General features: G+C 32.6%; 3 protein-coding genes across 3 annotated transcripts; 1 reads left to right on the top strand and 2 right to left on the bottom strand.

Moving 5' to 3' along the window:
* LOC109332342 (protein trichome birefringence-like 2) lies at positions 1,864–5,333 on the bottom strand. Its single transcript, XM_019567295.1, has 5 exons — positions 4,383–5,333; positions 3,454–3,646; positions 3,166–3,356; positions 2,669–2,827; positions 1,864–2,459 (listed from the first exon to the last, which is right to left on the bottom strand). Exons 1-5 carry the CDS (start codon positions 5,249–5,251, stop codon positions 2,117–2,119), a joined length of 1,755 nt encoding a protein of 584 aa, XP_019422840.1. The 5' UTR covers positions 5,252–5,333; the 3' UTR covers positions 1,864–2,116.
* On the bottom strand, positions 7,454–12,714 carry LOC109332893 (CRS2-associated factor 2, chloroplastic). The gene is made up of 6 exons (XM_019568034.1): positions 12,028–12,714; positions 11,592–11,719; positions 10,393–10,618; positions 8,762–8,889; positions 8,205–8,349; positions 7,454–7,927 (listed from the first exon to the last, which is right to left on the bottom strand). Exons 1-6 carry the CDS (start codon positions 12,680–12,682, stop codon positions 7,482–7,484), a joined length of 1,728 nt encoding a protein of 575 aa, XP_019423579.1. The 5' UTR covers positions 12,683–12,714; the 3' UTR covers positions 7,454–7,481.
* LOC109332896 lies at positions 19,355–20,902 on the top strand. The gene is made up of 4 exons (XM_019568038.1): positions 19,355–19,532; positions 19,710–19,815; positions 20,076–20,153; positions 20,708–20,902. Exons 1-4 carry the CDS (start codon positions 19,467–19,469, stop codon positions 20,758–20,760), a joined length of 303 nt encoding a protein of 100 aa, XP_019423583.1. The 5' UTR covers positions 19,355–19,466; the 3' UTR covers positions 20,761–20,902.

Genomic DNA, 21,450 nt, shown 5'->3' with positions numbered 1-21,450 from the left:
CCATTGTGAGGAAATATAATAAGAATAAGAAGAAGAACTCCAATAGTTATTATATGATAGAAAGCATCACAAGATATGCTCTTAGCATATTCAGTGTTTGTTGCTCACCATATAATAATAAAATAATTCTAATGTTGAAAACTGAAAAGGCATAAGACAAGATTATGATGTTTTATGGTGTAATTTATTTTAAAGAATAAAGTATCTCCATACCAGAATATAATCTATCTTTTTAAATCATTTCAATCTTAATATGTGTCTTATTTCTTTAAGAAGTTTTCATTTTAAAATTAGAACGAATGATTTTCTCATATTAATATATAATTTATCTCATTAACTCCACTTAGTATTTGATATATGTCTTTTATAATATATTTCAAAAAAAACTTCTTGAAAGAAAGAAAACAAATAAGACACATGTCAAACACTAAGTAAACTTGTTATCTCCTGATATGAGAATATACTTTATTCTCTTTTAAAATATATTATAAAAAGAAAAATAAATCACATAATAAAATATTTTATTCTCTTTATTTTTTTAATGGGCACTATATTGTTCCACCGCTTTGTATAAGCAATAATGTTATTTGGATAATAAATAGGAGATGCCATTTCTTATGAGTTCTCCTTAATCAATCATCACCTATTTAAAAGCAATAGTAAGTTATTTTAACTGAGCCGAACTCGAGTTAAAATAATAACTCGTATCGAACTTGAGTTGAGTTTCAAGCCAAACCAATTCTTATCAAGCTGAACCGAACTGAGCTCTGGTTCGACTCGGTTCGGCTCATTTCCAGCCCTAATCCTCACCCTTCACACTATTCCTTCATTTCTGTATAGTCGAAGCATTCTCCAAAGGAATACAAGAAGCTTTGGTCAGAAAAAGGCAATGGAATCCATTAATATTATATGGGCTATGTATCACTCTATTTTACTTCTTTCATTTTATATAATGTAATCATACACAAACATATATTATCTATGTTTGTTCTTTGATTTCTCCTATGTATGTGTTCTATCCTTATGTTTGGTGTGTTATGTCCTTACGATCAAAAGTAACATGAAGTCAAATGATAAATAATAATTACTATTTCGACCAAACCCACGTTTATTTGCCTTGAACCGTAACATCTTAATGTTTAAGTTGACCAACAAAACTTGAGTTCAGTTGGGACATATCATCATATAGTCAACGTGATATGAATTATGGAATATGATGTTAAGGCAGAGGACTTATTCCTAGTTAAGGAGACATGGAGGGTGCTAATGGAAGTGGCATGCAATGTTTTAAATAATGATTTCAGTAGGGATTTTAGAAACTTCGAAAACTTTGATGCTTCAAACAATTATGGGTATTTATGGTCTACGCGACTATAACTGCAGTTGATACAACCACAATAACATTTTCATAACTCATAAAAGTCACAAATTTAAAACCTTAATATGATATCTTCTCTCATCTACTTATAATATGATATTTTATTTAATTTTATTTTAAGATTCTCTATATCTTGAAAACTAGTTTAAATTCCTACTGATGTAAAATTGAAAAGATTAATTCTGTAACCTCGAATTCTGACATGCGACCTCTAAGGCCCATGAATATAGTAAGCGTATCATCGGTAACACTCCAGTCTCGCATGCGACATCCCAGACCCATTAAGCTTAAATACCCATGCAATATTTTATTCCTCTCCAAGGGAGCCTTCCGCAAATCGAACTCGTAACCTCAGGGATAAATAGTCACTATCCCACTGAGTCGCTATCATTAAGCTATTTGGGTGTTACAAATTCAAGACAACAAATCTCTCCTTTAGTCTATGTTTCTAATCACAAGACTTGAATATAAAATCCTACTTGAAGAAAATCAATGGAAAAGTTTTACTCTCCTTAATGTATCATAACACATGCTTGGAACTTGAAAGTAGATGAATACATGAGTACAGAACTAATACACAATCTTTCCACTCACATCAAAGTAGTAAGTTATAACTCAAGACACTTATTATGAAGGATTTTCCAATGGGAAACTCATAATATACATAGATTAAAACTAAAGTATGCACAAAGAATAAGAAAGTGGTTGTGGAACAATCCTTATTTAAAGAAATCTTACTCAACTTTTCCAAGTCCTCTTACCATATTTCAAGAGAGAAACATACAGCAATTCATTCCAAGTATCTGGTACTCCAGGCAAGCACCAATGGCTGCAGTCTTCGTATAAAGCCGCGGAGTCGTGTGTTGCCGCTGTCTTGTATTCCTTTCTGTATAAGGAAGGATGGCCATCTTTTCTGTAATCTGTGAGCCTACTTACATTCATATATATCACTGGTGTTTTCATGTTTTCGATGACATGCTCGACTGCCCGCATTTTCGAGGGATACTTTTGTAAGTAACTTTCGTTGAATATCGGCTCGGTTTCGTTGTGGCACTGTCCACCTGAATTCCATTGCCCACCCCTGCAGTGTAGTACAATATATTTGTCAAGACATAGCAGTTGGAAATGTATGAGTAAATTGTTAAAACATTCAATTTAAGTCATCACCTTAGACAAATTTCAGAAGGAGGAAAATTCACAGTAACCAAATATGATACTTGTTAAGTCTAAAGATATGAGGTTAGTTTTATTGGAAAGTGGTTAATTCAAATGTGTAAAAGAGAATAATACCAGAAATGTGTAATTGAGTATCCTCTGAAGAAAACTTGAGTTTGGCTAGCATCAATTTTTCGGTCAACCCATTTTGCCCAAGTAGTCAAAGCCCTTGTATATGCATCCAAAACCTTGAGTCTTGGGTATACATGATTTCCTTCTTGATAATAATCTTCTCTGTAAAAGTACCACATGACAACAAAATCACAAATCTTAAGGCAACAAAATCAGAATTTAATCTATCATGCTCAAATTCTGTTGTTTTTCATCTTCATGAACATTGTTCTAATCTATGCATTTCAGGACAACTTTGGAGTCTAGACAATGATTCTCAGTGACAAACTAATCCCTTTCCGGGTGCATGGTTGTCACTATGAACAAGTGTCGATCCCAGGAATCGAATCTTAGACCTTTGGCCTAGTACTTTTCTTCTTACACCACTAGACCAATGTGCCTCGTTGGTGCCTAGACGGCGATTTTATGGCAATGTATAAGAAAAAAGAGAATGGACTAACCCTTTTGATGTTTTCTCATGGGTCCACCAATGGCCTGTATTGAAGACTATAATATCAGCATCCTGATACTTGGTAGTTGTCTGATCTATCAGATCCAATCTTAATGTCTCGAATGATCCATTTTTGCTTTCGAAAGTTGATTCTTGAACAAGGAATGGTGAATTAACAAAATCCACTGAACTATTGTAATCCTAAAAATACAGCAAAGAAATTATAGTAAATGAGAAAACATTACATGATTTATTATACCTTACAAAATGTTATATAGATGATGTACATGAAACTTACCTCAAATCTAAAAGAATAGACACCTTTCTTCTTAAATTGCGATTTTCCGGAAATTTCATAAACATGTTTCTTGTTCCTGATACTTTGCCTCAGGATACAGACCAGGGACTCCCACATGTTCCTGTTCAGTGAATCCCCCACAAAAACCAGCCTCTGTCCTCTCAACCTCTCCAGAAAATCAGTTGCATTCAAACTGAGAAGCAATGTGAAATCAATATTTGACCGAATACATGGAAAGTAATCGCATCATTTATCGCTTAAATCAAATGTCATTGCTTAGAATTAAAGTAACATCAAGCCCTGATACATGTCATTAGTCAGGCTAGGTACATATAATCTCCCGACCCACTAGGTGGGAGCCTTATGCACTGAGCCATGCTGCACGTCAAGATTACGAACATAAGAGTCACGACTTCTAGAGAACTTTACCTAATCATCGTTGTGGCCCGAGGGTTAGTCTTGCAGCTCTTATTGTAGGGATACTAGGTCAAGGAGATTAAAAAATGTAACATCAAGCCAAAACTGATCCTAAAACATTAAACTTAATATTCCAATTCAAGAAGATTGGATTCACATAATGCTATAGAACCTCTTGGCACTATCCCTAAGTTTCACAAGGCTGGTTGAAGAGTATTTTCATACTGGATCCCTTAACTCCATTTGTTTAAACATATATAACCACCACCAAGTTGTTGGTCTAGTGGTGTAAAGGAGCGACAGTTGTTAAGAGGACCGTCACGTAACTCGATCTTGGGTGAAATGATACTCTTGATAACCCAAACCCTCTTTCACATTGTCAATGTTACAAAAGACTAAGTTCTAGTTTCATATTCTCTAGACATTACTCATTAGTTTATAGTCAACTTATTTTCCTTATTATGGATCAATTATACATCATGGTTGTTGTTAGTGATAAATAGTAATCATACCTTGGAATGTTGCACCCTTTTGGCTGCCATTTCCATTTCACATATTCACTATCAGGCCTCCCATTAAGGTAACAATCAAAATCCCTATCAATGAAGGGACAAGAACCTGAAGGATAGTATGGTTTTGAATCATCTCTCACCCAATTACCATCAAATATGTCACACTTTTCATATAAACCAACTTGCACTTTCTTCACTTTGGAATCATTCTGAGTAACAGTTACATTATTTTTCTTACTCAAATCCCTCCCATGCTTTCCCTTGTATGAAGAATTTCCTGCATTGTTATTCTTCAATAAGTCTCCCTCAGAAGTTTTCTGTGTTCCTTTACCAGAAAGATTTGATTTTGAAGCCACCCTTCTTTGGCCATCATGCAATCCAACATCTTTGGCTATTCTAGATGAATTTTCAACACCACTTTTGTCTGAAACTATATTAGGATCAAAGAAATCTCCTTTATCAGACACTGACACATCATTGTTCACATTTGTTTTCTGTGCATGCATACTTGCATTATTACCATTTTCAATGAAACTCACAGAAGAAGGTTTAGACTCTGAAGAAGATTGGTTATTATTATTAAAGGGGCAAGAAGAAAAAGGAAGATTTGGACCAACACTATCAAACCCTGAAAGAAAGACTTCAAATTTTGGAGACCTGAGGGAATAACAGAAAAACAAGAGAGTGAGAAAAATAAGAGAAACTGCAACACCTAAACTAAACCCAGAGAACACTTTTCTTCTATGTGACAAAAATGGCTCAGAGAATGCAAGTCTCTTCATGTCCATAGCCAAGAACATGCTGCATGTCCTCTTCAATACTCTTCTGAACAAACCAAAACCTTCTCTAGTAGAATCACTCCAAAGCATAGAAAAAATGGAGAGAGAAAAATAGTGCAAAGTTGTATGAACTTGTGTCCTTTTTGAAGAAAAGGTTTATTGGCATTGAAGTGAAATATTAACCCTTAAATCATGCATATATAGTGGCAAAATATTCATAAGATAAAAAAACCCTTTTTATTATTTTTTATTAAAAGAGAAACCTTTATTTAAACGATTAAATTTGTGTTTAAATCATGCATAAGGGTATCTTTAATTGATTGGGGATGAGAAAATAAATGTGAAGGTCAAAAGTTGTAAGTTTTGGTACTATGTGATTTAATGTAGTGAATCTATATAGTACAAGATTCTATTCTAGGATAAGTCAAAGATTCAAAGTAACAGACAACAAATGTTTAATTCTTATCAGATGCTAATTGATTTGCATTATTCAAATTGTTATTTCCTTTCCACCTAGTTAATTAACTTGCTTCATCAGTGTATTTTAAATTCAAATTTATGTCTTCTAAATATCAAATTTATAGGAGTAATATATGGTTGTTGTTGTTATCCAATTTGAAATTTGAAGGATAACAGATTTCTACAAGTTTTAGATAATCTTTTATTAACCAAAACTATCTTTACTGGTGGCAGTTTTTTTTGTTCTCACCAGTATTCTTGTACTGGAGGTAATTTTATTCGAGTTGAGAATATTTATAGGTATGTGGGGCTAATTCTTCCAGCAGATATTTTTCCGTCCACAAGACTATAACTCGAGATTTTACTTAAAGGGAATCAATCATATACCACTTGAACCAACACTTATTGTTAACGATAAATGTAGTTTAGTATCATGTAAATGTAAATATTTTCATCTTAGGAAAGATATTTATGATTTGATTTAAAAGTAAAGAAAAATCATCTTATTACTTTGGTGATGATAATTTTTATTTCTATATATCATAGAAGATTTTGGGAAAGGACAAAATGAGAAGCAACCATGTATACAAGGGGATAAGTTGTTTATCCAAAAAAATTAGTATATTCAAAGTAGTGCTAAAATAATATTTTTTCAGTCATTGTCATTCCTTAATAATCTCCCAACTAATAATATCTATGTCTAGTAATAAAAGACTTTGTAAATTAGAATAACATAAGATTGTTTGTTCAATTTTTTGGAACAACACTTATTAGAGAAGCAATTATGTACTCCGAAAAAGAACTGAGGACACATCTATTGTTCGATAAGATGTATCATTGTATGTGTCATCAACTACGATTGATCAGAAAAATAATTAATTATTAATTTTTTAACTTCAATAGATTTTTTCAACCAATAACAAACTAGTGACACATATAATGATACAACTTATGAGATAGTAGATGTGCTCCGAAAAAATCTATTACTTAGCCAATTTTTTATTTTAAAATTGAAGAAAGACATGCGGTGGTGGTGTTTCGGTGAGCGGGTAAATGGCAGCACCGTCATAATTCAACAATAGGATGATGCCACGTGTAACGCGTGGAAACATAATAAGTTATTTGGTGCGCGTGATGATTTTGAAAACGCAGGAGCACGGTGTTGATGAGTTGCAGGGTAACTTTTCTGCAGGGCCATCGCATGGAATGCTGGGACACGGCGTCGTATCATGTCAGCTTTGCTGTTCAATCAAACTAGTTTGTCGCCACGCTTGTGACACCTGTCGACGTTGGAATTTGCCACGTACCGAAAGGAGATGATGAATGAATGGAGAAAAAAACTTGCCGAACACATATCATATTTAGAGACAAATTTATTTATATTATTAAATATTATTATTTAAGATTAAATTTTAGGTAAAGTTTTAATTTATTATCAAGATTTTATTAATTATCTTTTCTTCCTAATAATATACTTGTTCAACACTGCATTTCCACCTTCACATCCATTGTGTATTATCCTTTTTATTTCCTAGCTAAATTATTTATTTTCGTTTTATAATAAGAGTTTGGGCAAGTTAAGATAGTGTGGCTCACCAAAGTTACATAGATTTTACGATTATGGAAGTTTTTATGTAAATACTTACAAATTATTCATTAATCCTATCTACATACTGATACTGAAATATTATCATTTAGTCAAAATTTAATATAGGCACAGAAATATTTGAGAAAAAGACCAATTGGTTATTTACAACTCACTATTTTCTTTCATTATTGTAATCTTACATTTCCTATTTTGCTCAATAACAAGTTCTCAACTTGTCTTAGGAGTATCAAATCAAAATGTTTTACTTTTACCTTACCTCTCTTCTCTTGGTTTCAGCCTGTTGACAATGTAATCAACAGCTAATGATCCAGGTTGGACTGATGAGTCTACTGTATCAAACAAGTCATCGTCATAATAGTCGTCATCAGAATATTCGTCGTAATCATCATCATCATCGTCCTCAGCATCCGGTTCATCACTAGAATAACTGTTTTCTGTGCCATCTCCAAAGTTTGCTATTGAATGTTTAACACCATCTTCACCTGATGAAATAAATGCTGGATAGGAATGCTCTATGGCCTGTGAAATACCCTCAAATTCCTCTACCTTCTGCAAGAGAGCATCAGGTCCAAGGTTAAACTCTTCCAGCAACAAAGCTTTTTCTGACTCGATCGCACGATTCCAGAGAGACAGCATTTTTGAGCTTGTCTTCATTATGTAGCCGTCATGCTTAGATTGATTATCATCATCAATCTCACCTGAAAAACATTGTGAAAAAATAAAACATTCCCTTAAAGAATAGCCAATGTTATGAATCAAAATGTAAATTTTGGCATTTGGTTAGGTGGATGATATAAAACAAATAGGCAAAAATAAGACCATCTAACATCACCATCTATATCACTAGAGCGAATATCTCATAAGATATACACAGTATACACTTACATCATATGGATCTGTACTGTACAAGCATTCGATCGAGTCATAACGAGCAAATACAAAATCATTTAACCAAATCTTCTCTAAGACACGTACCTGTATTGTCCAAATCCTCTGTAATGCCAGCTTCAACGGGACTAAAAAGTGGAGGAGGCTTTGGGTACCTTGGTTTCCAGTCTTTTCCCCTCCACATCAGTATCTTTTCATCATCAAAAGACAACAACACACAAGGAACCAATTCCTGCAAACACAAAGAAGGTAAAAACAAATTCAGCACAATGCTCCTAATGATTGTAGCAATACTTAAGGTCACATAATGATGCATAATAATCTATGGAAAAAATACTTATTAGAGGCTTTTCAATTTCAAAGCCCAAAACATATATGTTGCAGTAATAAATTGCAACAACTACCCCAATTTCTACTGATTTGCAACCTAAAGGAATCTGGAAACACTAATAAGCATACCGAGCTTTGTCACAGATACGGATGATGAGCTATTTCAGCAGTGGAAAGCAGAAATTTTTATCGTGGCATAATCATTCCCTAGTTAACCATACGGGTGCCTTCAAATTTCTAACATTGGCATGATGATCCCTTTTAGGCTAGCCCCCACACACAAACACACAAAAAGTAAAAGGATATATAGATACCTTGAGCTTGGCACCTAATTTCTTGTAATCACTGGGGTCCAACCCGTCACAGTCAATCTTCACCAAAGGACTTCCTTCAAAAGCATCTCTGCAATCCTTTACCAGGGAGATGTAGACTCCATTTTTGGCTGCAAAATGGTAGAACTAAATTAGAAGTTTAAAGATAGAAATAAGAATCATAACTTGTCTTAAATGAATATATGTAATTAGCCCAAAAGAAGACTGTCATATCATAATAACTGCAAACAGAAAAGTGTGCAACAGGGACTATACGTAAGAAAAAAAGAAAATATAATAAAAACCAATTTTTTTCAAATTTTACTTGATTTTGGTTGTCTTTCCTCCAACCAAGAAATTCTGGAGTCTATTTTTCAGCTTATTTGCTTGCAATTTCTATTTCACTATCATATTCATGGACGCTGTTATGAACCCAAGAAAAAGAGTTAAGAGATATAAAGAATAGAGAAAGGCATATAACAAATCCAATGTGATGGATTGAATCTTAACAGAAAACGAAAAGAAACTCCTTATAAGGGCTTCCTCTTCAACAAAGGGTTCCCCCTTTTGCAACTGAGCTGATGCTTGGTTCCCCAAAACTAACAAGCCTGAATACCCCCTCATCTGTCCTCTCCCCCTATTTAAGATAACTAGTCTGGTCGATCCCCTCTAACTAATCTAACCGCTTTGTCTTCCATTTATCCTTCCTTCCTCTGGCTACCCTTTTATTCTGTCGAGTATATACCAGATGGATCCCCAATTAACATGTGAATAATATAAGGAGTAAAGAGGGGCAATTTTTCACTCCACCCTGGGCTTCCAGGCCCTCAAAAGGCAGATCGTGGAGATGATGTCAGTATAGACAGAGTGGATAGAAGCAGCAGTTAGGAATGGGAGGTGAGACCTAGAAGATGAAGGCATCACCATGAAGAATTCTCCAAAAGGGGTGAAAGAAAGGAGGACAAAATGGGAACTGCACTAGTTGAGACCCATTTTCTGATACTGGACCAAGCCAAAATCAGTGAGGAGAAGAACATGAGTTCTGAAAATGTATTTCTTAGACTTAATTGCCCAAGCCAAACTCAGTGAGGAAAGAAATATAACCATCCACTTGAACAACAGACCTCATTCAGATATTAAAAACGGGTCGAACTCAATTGATTGAAGAAAAGAAAGAGGCTGAAGAGGAAAATGAGCCAAATCCTAATCCCAAGCCAATCGTACCCACTGGCCAAAACAAAAACAGCTACTAATGCCACCAAAATGTAATTCAGCCAATCTTTTGAAATACTTAAAGCTAAACAATTTGAGTTTCAGTGACTTCAGTTACACTATGCATGAGAAGATAAAGACTATTTTTTTAATAACAAAATAGTTATATTACAAGATAAGTGAAAATTAAAAAAGCAGAGGATAAGTTATCCTCACGAACATAATAAAAAGAATAACATTAAACCTAAGTTACAGAACCATGCAACAAAGCATGTCTAACAAAAAACACCTCTAAAAAACTCATGGGCAGAGCACCGAATCGATGCCAAAAGAGAATAATGATGTTACATTGTCAAATTTCTGCCTGCAATGTGGGTGTGTGCATTAGAAATAAAGATCTGAATGTCCAAGTAGATGTTTACCTAATTTACATATTGGCAACAGGTTTTTCCCTTTCAAGCGTAATTCATCAGCTTCAGCTTTTGTTAATCCTTCTGGAGCATCTTGTATAAGTTTGGGGTAAACAGGAGCAGCTGGCTTCCAAAGCATCACTGGATACTGTGGACGCGTACTATAGTTGTAGTTTCTGCCACGGAAAAGATAAACTATACCACCATGTCGATGAATTATTTTACCCCCTGTTTTCTCCTGTAATAACATACAAAGATTTGGCTTCAAAGCAAACAAATAATTTTATGCAACCATGAACTTTCTTGAATAGTTCAAAAATAGTTTATGTCCCTGGGGGACGAGTAAATAAGAAAAGTGAAAGTGTAACAAAATCTCAACAAATCTATATCCCAATCGGATTAATCACTGACGACTTTTAGCTTCAGATTTGAAGACAGAAAATCAATTATCTCAACTAGGAAACGTAAGACGTAAAAACACTTCAACTGAATCTTGCTGTAGTGAAAAGAGAAGAAGGGCTACAACAGCCCTTCATTGCCAGACTCCCTTGTAAAAGTCATTGCACTTGTAGCCCATGGGCTTCATTACAACTATGTGGATCAAAATATATAGCAATCTCCCAATATATCGGCATTCCATGCATTGAGACCACCCAGCAAGGGCATCAGCTATCAGTATGACCATGTATGTTTCAACAACTCAGTGTGAATTCCCCAAGGTTGAATGTAAAAAGCTTTGATTCAGTGGCGGCACATCGCTCAATGCCAGGGTGAGGCGTTGGCCGCCCTCAAACTGCTTAATTATGTAATACTTTTGTTATTTCCCCCTAAAGATTGACCCCCATGCATATGTGTTTTCAACCTACTCTAGCTCCGCACTGCGTTGATTCCCTAATTGGTTAAAGTATGGCCAAACTATATGCCCAAGAGTGCAAAAAGCAAGTATATGCGACGGATAATTTTAAACACATCTAGGCCTACAACTTTAAAATTCATTGAAAAAACAGTTTCATCTCAATAATTTCAAATAATATATTATCATCTCCAGGTTATATTCTGTGTTGAGAAATCTACTCCAGGAATGATATTGTGCAAGTATTCTGTGTCAATTATCAATATGGCCACAGATTGACATATTTTGAGGTAAGAAATTTTTGCTCACGAACTACAAAAAGATTAGGAATCTATTTCGAAGAAATGAGAATCGATACCTCAATATGATGACAGACATTATTCATATCTACAGTTGGGACACCTTTACACCGAACTTTACAAACACGGCAACGCTTCCAATGTGAATGTATCAACTCCAACATGTTATGTGTTAATCCATCCCTTCCTAGACATCAAATTAAACATCATTAAGACAGTCCTAAACACCATATCCTTAAGTCACAAAATCCAGCTAATTATCAATTTATCATCATAAACCAATACAAGCAACATATAGTTCAAACAACACAATTAATTATCAAAATTACAATAATCATAAACAACAAGAAAGCAGCACACTCAAATAATATGCTTAAGTACTTGACAAATCAATCCAATAAATAAATAGATAAAATAAGGCACAACAGTCCAGCCTTTTTTGACTTGGTGGGTCTACTACATGGATCAAACGACGTATAATTAATTAGTACTAACCGAGATTAACTTGTCGATTTTGAGACAACAAAGGCCTAACAAGCATTCCAATTTCCCATTTCTTCAACGGTTCACCAAGAATCTCTTCCCTCGTTTTCCCTTCTTTAGGATAAGTCCCAAGCTTAAACGGACCCGGCATTTCAACATGCTTCACTCCTTTCATCCCTGGTGGTGGAGGATTGAATGAATCAAACAATGGAATCTTCTTCTTCGAACTCTTCAATGGTGCTTTCCCAGTCCAAGGTCTCGGCATACTCGGAGGAGCGAATGGAAGAAAAGCTGGTTCTCTAATGGCGAGAGGTTTGACCTTCGGTGTTTCGGAGTAGCTGAATTGGAACTCGAAGGGAGCACCGGGGAGGATGTAGGAGAGGCCTGATTCTCCGATCACGACGGAGCGGTCGCCGTCGGAGGAGATGACTTCGCCGGGGAGGACTGGCTTGTGGTACTTGGAGTGGCGGTGGTACTTGAAGCCGGGGTTGGGGCTTGTGGGAGGAGGTGGGGTTTTGTGAGGAGGTGGGTATTTGGGGATTGGGATAGGGGTGGCGGTGGAGGAGGTGGTGGTGGTTGTGGGTGGTGGTGGAGTTGAAGAGGGTAATGAAGAGAAGAGGTTTCTCCATGGGAGTGGTGAAGATGATGACAATGCTACTATTACCATTGTTGTTTCACAGATTCAACAATAACTCCATATTATCCTCACCTTAAAGGAAATAATCCATTTCCGTTTAAGTTTGGTTGTTTCGCTCAACAAGTATGCTCATAAGAATAAACATTTATTTTTTAGTCTGTACGATAATCTAATAAAGTCTTATATTACTTAACAATTATATACGACAACATTTTTATTGAACAAGTGTTAGATCATTATTGGACAACATGGTCATATCATTAGATAGAATAAAATGTTAATGATTTAAGTTATATAAGAGATATTTGTTAAAAGCGACAGTCACACAGTTGATTAATTTCTTATATAGGGGATACTATTGGTTATACCAAAAAATATATTCCATCATTCATATTTATTTAATGATCTCAACAAATCTATATTACTTAATAAACAGACGTTGGTTCAAGTGGTACATGCTTGATTCTCCTTAAGCAAGGTCTCGGGTTCGAGTATTGTGGATGGAAAAAATGTTCGCTAGGAAAGTTAGCCTCACGTACTTGTGGATGTTCCCGGCTCGGACATGATTACCTCCAGTGCGAAGATACCTATGGGAACCAAAAACAAAAGAGATAATACAAAATAAGTCATGGTGTAATTTATATTTCCATATTTTGTCATTCACATATTTTTATTTTCACAACAAAAATCATATATCAGTTTTTTTATATTCTTCTACAACATGTACCAAAAAATATATTATTCTATAATAACTATCATCATGCTATCATTTTCGTTTTCCTATTTTACACTTAATTCTTTTTAATTTCTATAAAAAAAAATATTATCATATGTAACGACCAACATAAAATATATAAAACATGAATCTTTGATATTAGAAAGAAAAAATGTGAGTCGGGAAACACGAAATATCTGTTCGGAAGCCTCTTACGATCAAACGACATCGCTGCGTGGTATCATGTAATCCTTTTTTTTGGGCATCGCCCTAATCACAGTCGGAAATCTTGCCCTAAATAGGTGCAAGAACAAAGGTACTTGTATAAGTTTGTCGATTTCAGGAGCCGGGTTCAATCATCTGAGTCACGGTCTTTCCCAAGGGTAAATACACTTCACACTCAAGCTAGGGCTATTGCCTTTAACAAAGCAATTTCTTACTTTTATTTCTTTCAAGAATTTCATATAGTTATTTACCTTTATAACTTCTTGATGGCAAACATGTCATTAGTTTATCGTATATATGAGAGTTATCGTTCAGACGACTTAAAAAAAGTAATGTCTGTATGGAGTCATAACGCTCAAGCGAGAGCTGTCTCATTCAAGCGAGGGCACATCCATTTTTGAGGCATTTGTGGCTTAAGCGAGAGTTGTCTTGCTTAAGCGAGAAAACAATCAGTTCTTTTGATGCCTATTTTAGCTCAAGCGAGAGCTCTCTCGCCCCGAGCTAAAACATTAGTTTTCTCTAAACACTTCTCACTCAAGCGAGAGCTGTCTTGCTCAAGCGAGAAGAGTCTGAATATCATTTTAATTACTTTTCTCCAAGAAAATATTTCTCATTTATATCACATGTTTTTAAACCTTGAATTTAACAAGTATCACATACATATCATTCTCATAATAATCATTCAAACATTATAATTCAAGAGTAAACATGATATTTGCATATATAAACATAACATAAATTGGTATAAGAAATATTGTTGTACTTAATCCAAACAAACAGNGTATTTGCATATATAAACATAACATAAATCGGTATAAGAAATATTGTTGTACTTAATCCAAACAAACAGACAATTGATTAAGAACAAGTTTTCTTAATACCCAAGGCAACTCCAAACTTGTGAGGAAGTTTGGAGGTCTGGATGCATATTCAGACACCACTGTATCACAATGTTTTCTCCCTCACCTGAGTGAGGCGGGCTCGCCTAGGCGAGGTGGTCCAGCCACCAGAACCATTTTCCTCGCCCTTTTGGATTACCCGATTGAAACTCTCCACTGTTTTTTATCCTAATGCATTTTAGTTTCTTGAGTGGTGTTCTTCATGGATAGTCACTACAGTACTTGATATTTTAAGTTATCCTAATCATACAACTTAAGAAAGTATCCGTACAAAATCTAGGCACGCAAAATAATTGATTAAGTACGGGTTTTCTTAATACACAAATATAACTCCAAACTTTTGAGATAGTTTAGGAGATTCGGGTGTCATATTCGGACACCACTATGTCGCGATGTATTCTCCCTCACTTGAGTGTGTCGGGTCGCTAGGTTCTCTGTTTGTAGGTGAGCTTATTTGATCTAATCTCCTCCTGAACTCTTCATTACGCCAAAATAACATTAATTAGTTAACTGACGATAATAATTATACTTAAGAAATAACTTTTTACGCGAAGATATAACTTGCGATTTAAAATGAATTTAAGTGCTTTCGTCCATCCGATTCAATGTTGAATATCCTTGAATCATCATTTGTCATTGAAAGTCTTACAATCAAATAACACTTTTTAAAGTAAGATTTTCAATAAAACTTATACCTGAATTATGTCCTAATCCGTGGATATACACCATGCTAGTTCCCAGGAAAGAGAGGTGGGTCGTAAAGACACCCTTAAATACCAAGTCTTTCCTTAGACATAACCTTTTTAAACATGTATTCTCACTTCATTACATTTTTTCGATATTCATAAATCTTATTTTTTGTAAGTAAAACATTTTTACTAAAATCAACCTTTTAAAATAAGATCATTAAGCTAGACTTATCATTTTTAAAATTAGTCAATTTAAGCAAAATCAATACATTTAAATCTTGCTATTTTAAAGTAAGTTCACTTAACTAAAATTCAACATTGTTAAATTATTTTACCATCTAAGACTTCATAACACTTTAAGTTTATAAGTAAATCTCATTATTTCAAGTATAGCACTAAAACAAATTTTCATGAACATCTTAACACCTCCTAATTTTTTAGGAAAAAACCTCAAGGGTTAGTAAGTGTTAATTTCATAGTCATGAAAGTAAAGCTTAAGGTAAGACTTTCTACCACTTTAATATCCAAAACTTTGTAACACTTTAAGTTTATGAAGTCAATACTTTAATAAATCATCTTTTATCCCAAATCATTATTTTAACTTGGAAATCAAAAAGTAAAATATGCTAAACCACTTTTAAAACATAATACTTTCTAAAAATGAAACATTTTCAACAACAACTCATCAACATCATAAACTTTCAAGAATAAAATACAAACTTTTTCCTAAACACATTAAAGGTTCCTTTTATGTTAAAATTATCACCTTTAAACATATTCAAATACTAACAATAATTTCTAATATTTCCATGTTCATTTGATGTTAAAATTGTCACCTTTAAACATATTCAAATACTAACAATAATTTCTAATATTTCCAAACAAATAACTCATCTAACATTTTCCAAAGATATAGTTTTTCCATCTAAGAACAAGGAAAATTTTTCAACATTTACAAAAGCCAAAAACTACATAAAGGTTCATATGATTTTATTATCATCCCCTTTAGTTATGCCTTCATAAAATACTTAAAAAAAAATATAAACTCTACTTTATGAACAACATAATAAAAACTCATAACTTTCTATGAAGTATGAGAAGAAGATGAAAAAGAAAAATAAAAGACTACCTTAGTTTGTATAGGAAATTTAATGTAAAAATGAGAGAATGGAGTGAGGTAATTATAGGAGAGCCTCCAAAAATGAGAGAATGATGTGATGTATTTATATGAGAGCCTCACCCTTATCAAATCATAAAATTTAATACAAAATAAGTAAATTTATACTAGCATATGTGATGTGTCTAATGGTGGTGGAGTGAAAGGATTTGTTGAGTGATTTAGGGGATTTTGTGTAAGAGAATATGTATTTTTGATTGTCTAACAGGCAAGCTTATTACATGAAAGTGATGTGACCTTTTCGATGATACATTCTCGATTAAACCATTCACGAGCATTGTCGGCTAATTCCGGTCGGATAATAAAAATCTCCCGATTTCGGTTTATGGTTAGAACTTCGAAACACGGAATTCGGAGTGAAAAATAATTAGAAATGCGTTCTAGAAAAACTTGATGTCTATCTTGACTCGAAATAATATTTTGAAGCCAATGGCGCAATCAGAATTTGATTCCAAGTTACGGAACTCAAAAACACGTTATTGGGCCAAATTCTGACGAATTTAAGTCCGACAACAGCTTAAAAACTTTCCGTCACATAAAATTACAAAAATTTACCATAAAATAGAAAATCACAAAACAAGACTAACACTCAACTACGTTTTAGTCTAATTCAATACCGATTAATTTCTAAAATTAATCATTATTAAAATAAATAATTAATCAAACATACATAGAAAATTCACGGTGTTATACTAATTATTTTTGCATATCACCTGCTCCACTAGAAATTTCATGATTTCAAAATATATTAAAACCTTAAGTAGTAAAAAAACAATATGTTGTATTTACAAGATTGGACTTCATATTCGAATGAACATTGTAATTACAAGGAAGTAGATTTTTTTAACTACTAGTGATGGTAGTAAGGGTGATAGTGGTGGTTGGATATGGCGATGAGTGTGACATCAGTGGTGGTAATTGAGGTTGAGTGATTGTTACTTTTTTACAAAAATTTGAAATCATAAAATATTTTTTATTGTTTAGAAATTTGAGATGGAACAATGTTAAAAAAGTATAAAAAATAATTTTAGCTCTAATTTATTTTAAATAGTTTTTCTTTCACAAATACCAAATTAGAAACTTTTTGTAGGTTTGTAATTTTTTATTTCCCTCTCCTCCAAAACTCAAATCGGGAACAGATTCTAAAGATTTTACTTTTTATTTATTTAACAACAGCCTTAGTTTAAAATTGTAAGAGAAAATGAGAGGAAATAAAACTTAACACTGTTTGATTTGTGAGAGGAAATAAAACTTAAGGAATAAAAGTTGTAAGAGAAAATGAGAGGAAATAAAACTTAAGGAATAAAAGTTGGAAGAAAGAAAAACAATCGAAAGTATAATTATTTAGTTGTTTGATATGAAAGAGAAAGGGAAAAGAGAGAGGAAATAAAATATATGATGAGACAAAATAACATAAATATCCATAACTAAATAAATACAAATATCAACATACAAATACTCACTTTTATTTTAAAATTAAATATTTATATAAATAATGATGTATGAAAAATATATTTATATTAAAATTAATTAATTAAAATATTATTTATACAAATTTCAATATCACTCAATCTATTGTGTTTGTCTATCTCACACCATAACACATCATTGATGATCTTATGGGTAAGATTGTAATTCTACATTGATGATTGGTTTATGATCATTTTCTCTATAAAATGTGGTGTTTTTGGGAGTTACGCAACATTTTTTTTTTCATCTTACTTTTCTTTGTAAAAACAAAGGATGAAAAACTTATAAATTCATCCACTTTCAAAAAAATATCAACCCAACCAAAAATAGCCTAAAGATATGTGCTTAGCAAAAGATATCACTGAAACTTCTAATTTAATTTTTTGGCTTTTAGTATTTAAACGAAATTGGCTGAAGGTATTTAATTAAAAATTTAACTTCTATTCATTTGGAAGCAAGTGGCTTCCATGCACATGGGACCACTCCAATACATTCATCCCATTTGTTAAAAAAATTGGGTGTTACATGTGGCATTATATATAATTAATCAGAAAAATATTTAATCATTAAACTTTTAATTTAAATATATTTGTTTAATTAATCATAAAATAATAACACATAGATGGTAAATGTAGATAATCACTCTTTATGAAAGATTTGAATTCAACGAGATGCTATATTTCTAAAAGACCATAAATTCAAAATTACATCACTCTTTATAGGGTGAAAATCCGTTGTCCCATAAAAGTGTATCTTCATGTGTCATTATTTATGATTAGTCAGAAAAATACTTAATCATTACTTTTTTAACTTAAATATATTTTCTACAACTAATTACAAGCAATGTCATATGAATTGGCACACTTTGTGGTACAGCAAATATACTCTCCTTTTTATAATATCTATAAATAAAGATATATGATTCTGAATTATAGTGAATATTCATTCTCTTCATCTATTATAGAGGGAGAAATATATTAAGTATATTACCCAATTGGAAGATGATTACTTTATCAAAAAAGGATTTCATGTATCCTCCAATTATATCTCCACATTTTATTCCATGACTTGGGATGAATACAATGCATTATCTAACATGTAGGACCTCATAAGTGGCAATAAATGAGGTTTTAATATAGTGTATCCGAGAGTCCTGGTTTAAGTGGCTATTGGGTTGTCCACATTTTTACTTAGTAAACACACAAAATTCAATGTCAAGAAAAAGAGAAAGAAAAAAAAACGTATACACTCACAATGTATGAGTTTTATACATTTTTATTGTATTATCTATCATTCATATTTAATTATTATTAACTCTTCAAAAAAATTAATATGATGGATAATTGTGTATAAATATTTACGCCGATAATGAATAGAGAGTGAGATGGGGCACCATGCATGATTCATTTCTCTTATCTGTTAGAAGATGAGGTGAACCCATCGTTTGGATTTCATATGCTATTTTGGCCCTTCACTCTAGATATGTGTGGATAACGCCATAATAAGATATAACACTCATTTGTATATTAAACCTATTCCTTAAAATATCTTCACCCTCGTGCACTTTTTCCCATTTGTTTTCTTTCTTCTATTGTTCTCTTTGTTTTTGTCCAAACCTATCTAACTAAACAAGCAAAATATGCATCACACTCATCACTACCCTCTTCCTTGTTTGTATTGCCACCCACATAACTATATTAGGATGGTACGTATAGTAATATATCAATATCTCATTCCTTTTTTAATCAACACTATTGTTATATATATGTATACCCATAAGGCTTATTTTTGTTATAAACATGTTTCACTAGAGTATTACATTATTTACTATTTGAATAGTATATAAGCTTAACCCTACTTCATGCATGAAAAATTAATGCAGGTTCAAAATCTCATAGAGAGATGTTTGATATTTCACATGAGTCAGGAACAATGCATAAAGGCACTATTAGAGCATGCAGGGATTAAACCACTTGTTACACTTACAGGTAACATTTTACATCATTCTTAAATTTGTGGACATCGATAATTTGTTCCGAACATTGTCTCATTCCCTGTTCCGAATCAATCAGAATTTTATTTTTTTTGTTTTTAAAAATTTTCTTTTATTCATATGATAATATATGATTGGTCCAGGACAGGGAATGAAACATCGTTGGACACAAGTTATCCATTTCGGAAATTTGTGACCTGCACATATTATGAAAGGTTCTTTTGTAACATGTGTGAATTTATATTCCTTGTGTAGTATGGAAGGAGTTGCAAAAGGAGAATAGAGAGTTCTTTAGAGCATATATTCATGTTATTACTCTTCGGCCTCTTATGAGTAAGTGATCTAAACTTTCATATCGTTGTCCATGATCAACTGTATTTAAACTTAAGAGAAAAATACATGAGAAAAAATATATATGCACTCTAACTACATTATCTACCATTCATTCTTAATTATTTTTTACTTTTAAATAAAAATAATATAAATGAATGACGGATGATGTACTGACTATGTATATATCTTTGTAACTGTTAGTGTATATCTATTACACTAAAAAATATATGCATTGACGGTGTAAAAAATTTATACACTATCAGTCCACCATTCACTATTCGTTTGTAATCATCACTAACTCTTCAAAAAAGTAATACAAATGAATGAGAGATGATGTGCTGACTGTGTGTAAATCCTTACACTGATAGTACATATTTATTATTACACTCATACATAAAACTAAGATATGCAAATATATAGATATATATTATGAAGGGTAAGTTGAGTTTGTGACTATAATCAAATTTGGATAATATGATAAGAGAAAATTCTTATCATAGATAAGTTATGGCTGCTTAATTATAAGTTGTATATGTTCTTATTTTACTTTTCAGGTAGATATTTTCAAAGGAGACCAAGATTGGCAAGAAGGAAATACATGAAGTAATTAAGGAATGGAGCTTTAAATCAATAATGGAAAAGTGATGACATGAAAAAATAGAGTGACTAAAGTCTTAATGTGTAAAGACTTTGTAATAATATTCTAGTGAGTATGTTTGTTAATTAGGTTATGTGTTGAGTGAGAATATTAAGATATAAGAAAGAGTGGGATCATATGTTTATTATAATAATATGATAAAATCAACAAGTCCTAGGAATCTTAATATAGTACCAAAATGGAAAATTGTACTTTAGCTATTTTCATTATTTTATCATCTTTGTATAACTTTTTGAGTTATTATTAAAGTAATGCATTTTCTTATAAATCTTATTTTAAGTTTTGTAGTTTGTTCATGAATAAAATAAACAATGTACACTTTGTAATAATTTTATTTAATAGTGAAGTAGTTAGTGATTTATGTGTTAGAGGAGAGGTCCAAGTTCAAACTTACATGTCTTTCTTCTTGTAATTTTTTTTGGGTTATGCTCACTTGAACAATATTTATTGTTTGTATGAAATTATTTAAACCCTAAATAATCTATTATTTTCTCTCCTAAAGTCTATTTAATTGTACATGATACTATTTTATTCTTAACATGCACAAAATACTAATTAATTCTGTCTCTTATTTCATTTAATAAAGAAGCAAAAAAACAAAATAAAATCGAAAAAGTGGAATTATATCCTCATCATGAT

The sequence above is a fragment of the Lupinus angustifolius genome, chromosome LG18 (genome assembly GCF_001865875.1).
Source record: "Lupinus angustifolius cultivar Tanjil chromosome LG18, LupAngTanjil_v1.0, whole genome shotgun sequence".
NCBI lineage: Eukaryota > Viridiplantae > Streptophyta > Magnoliopsida > Fabales > Fabaceae > Lupinus > Lupinus angustifolius.
This window is presented reverse-complemented; position numbering and strand designations above follow the sequence as displayed.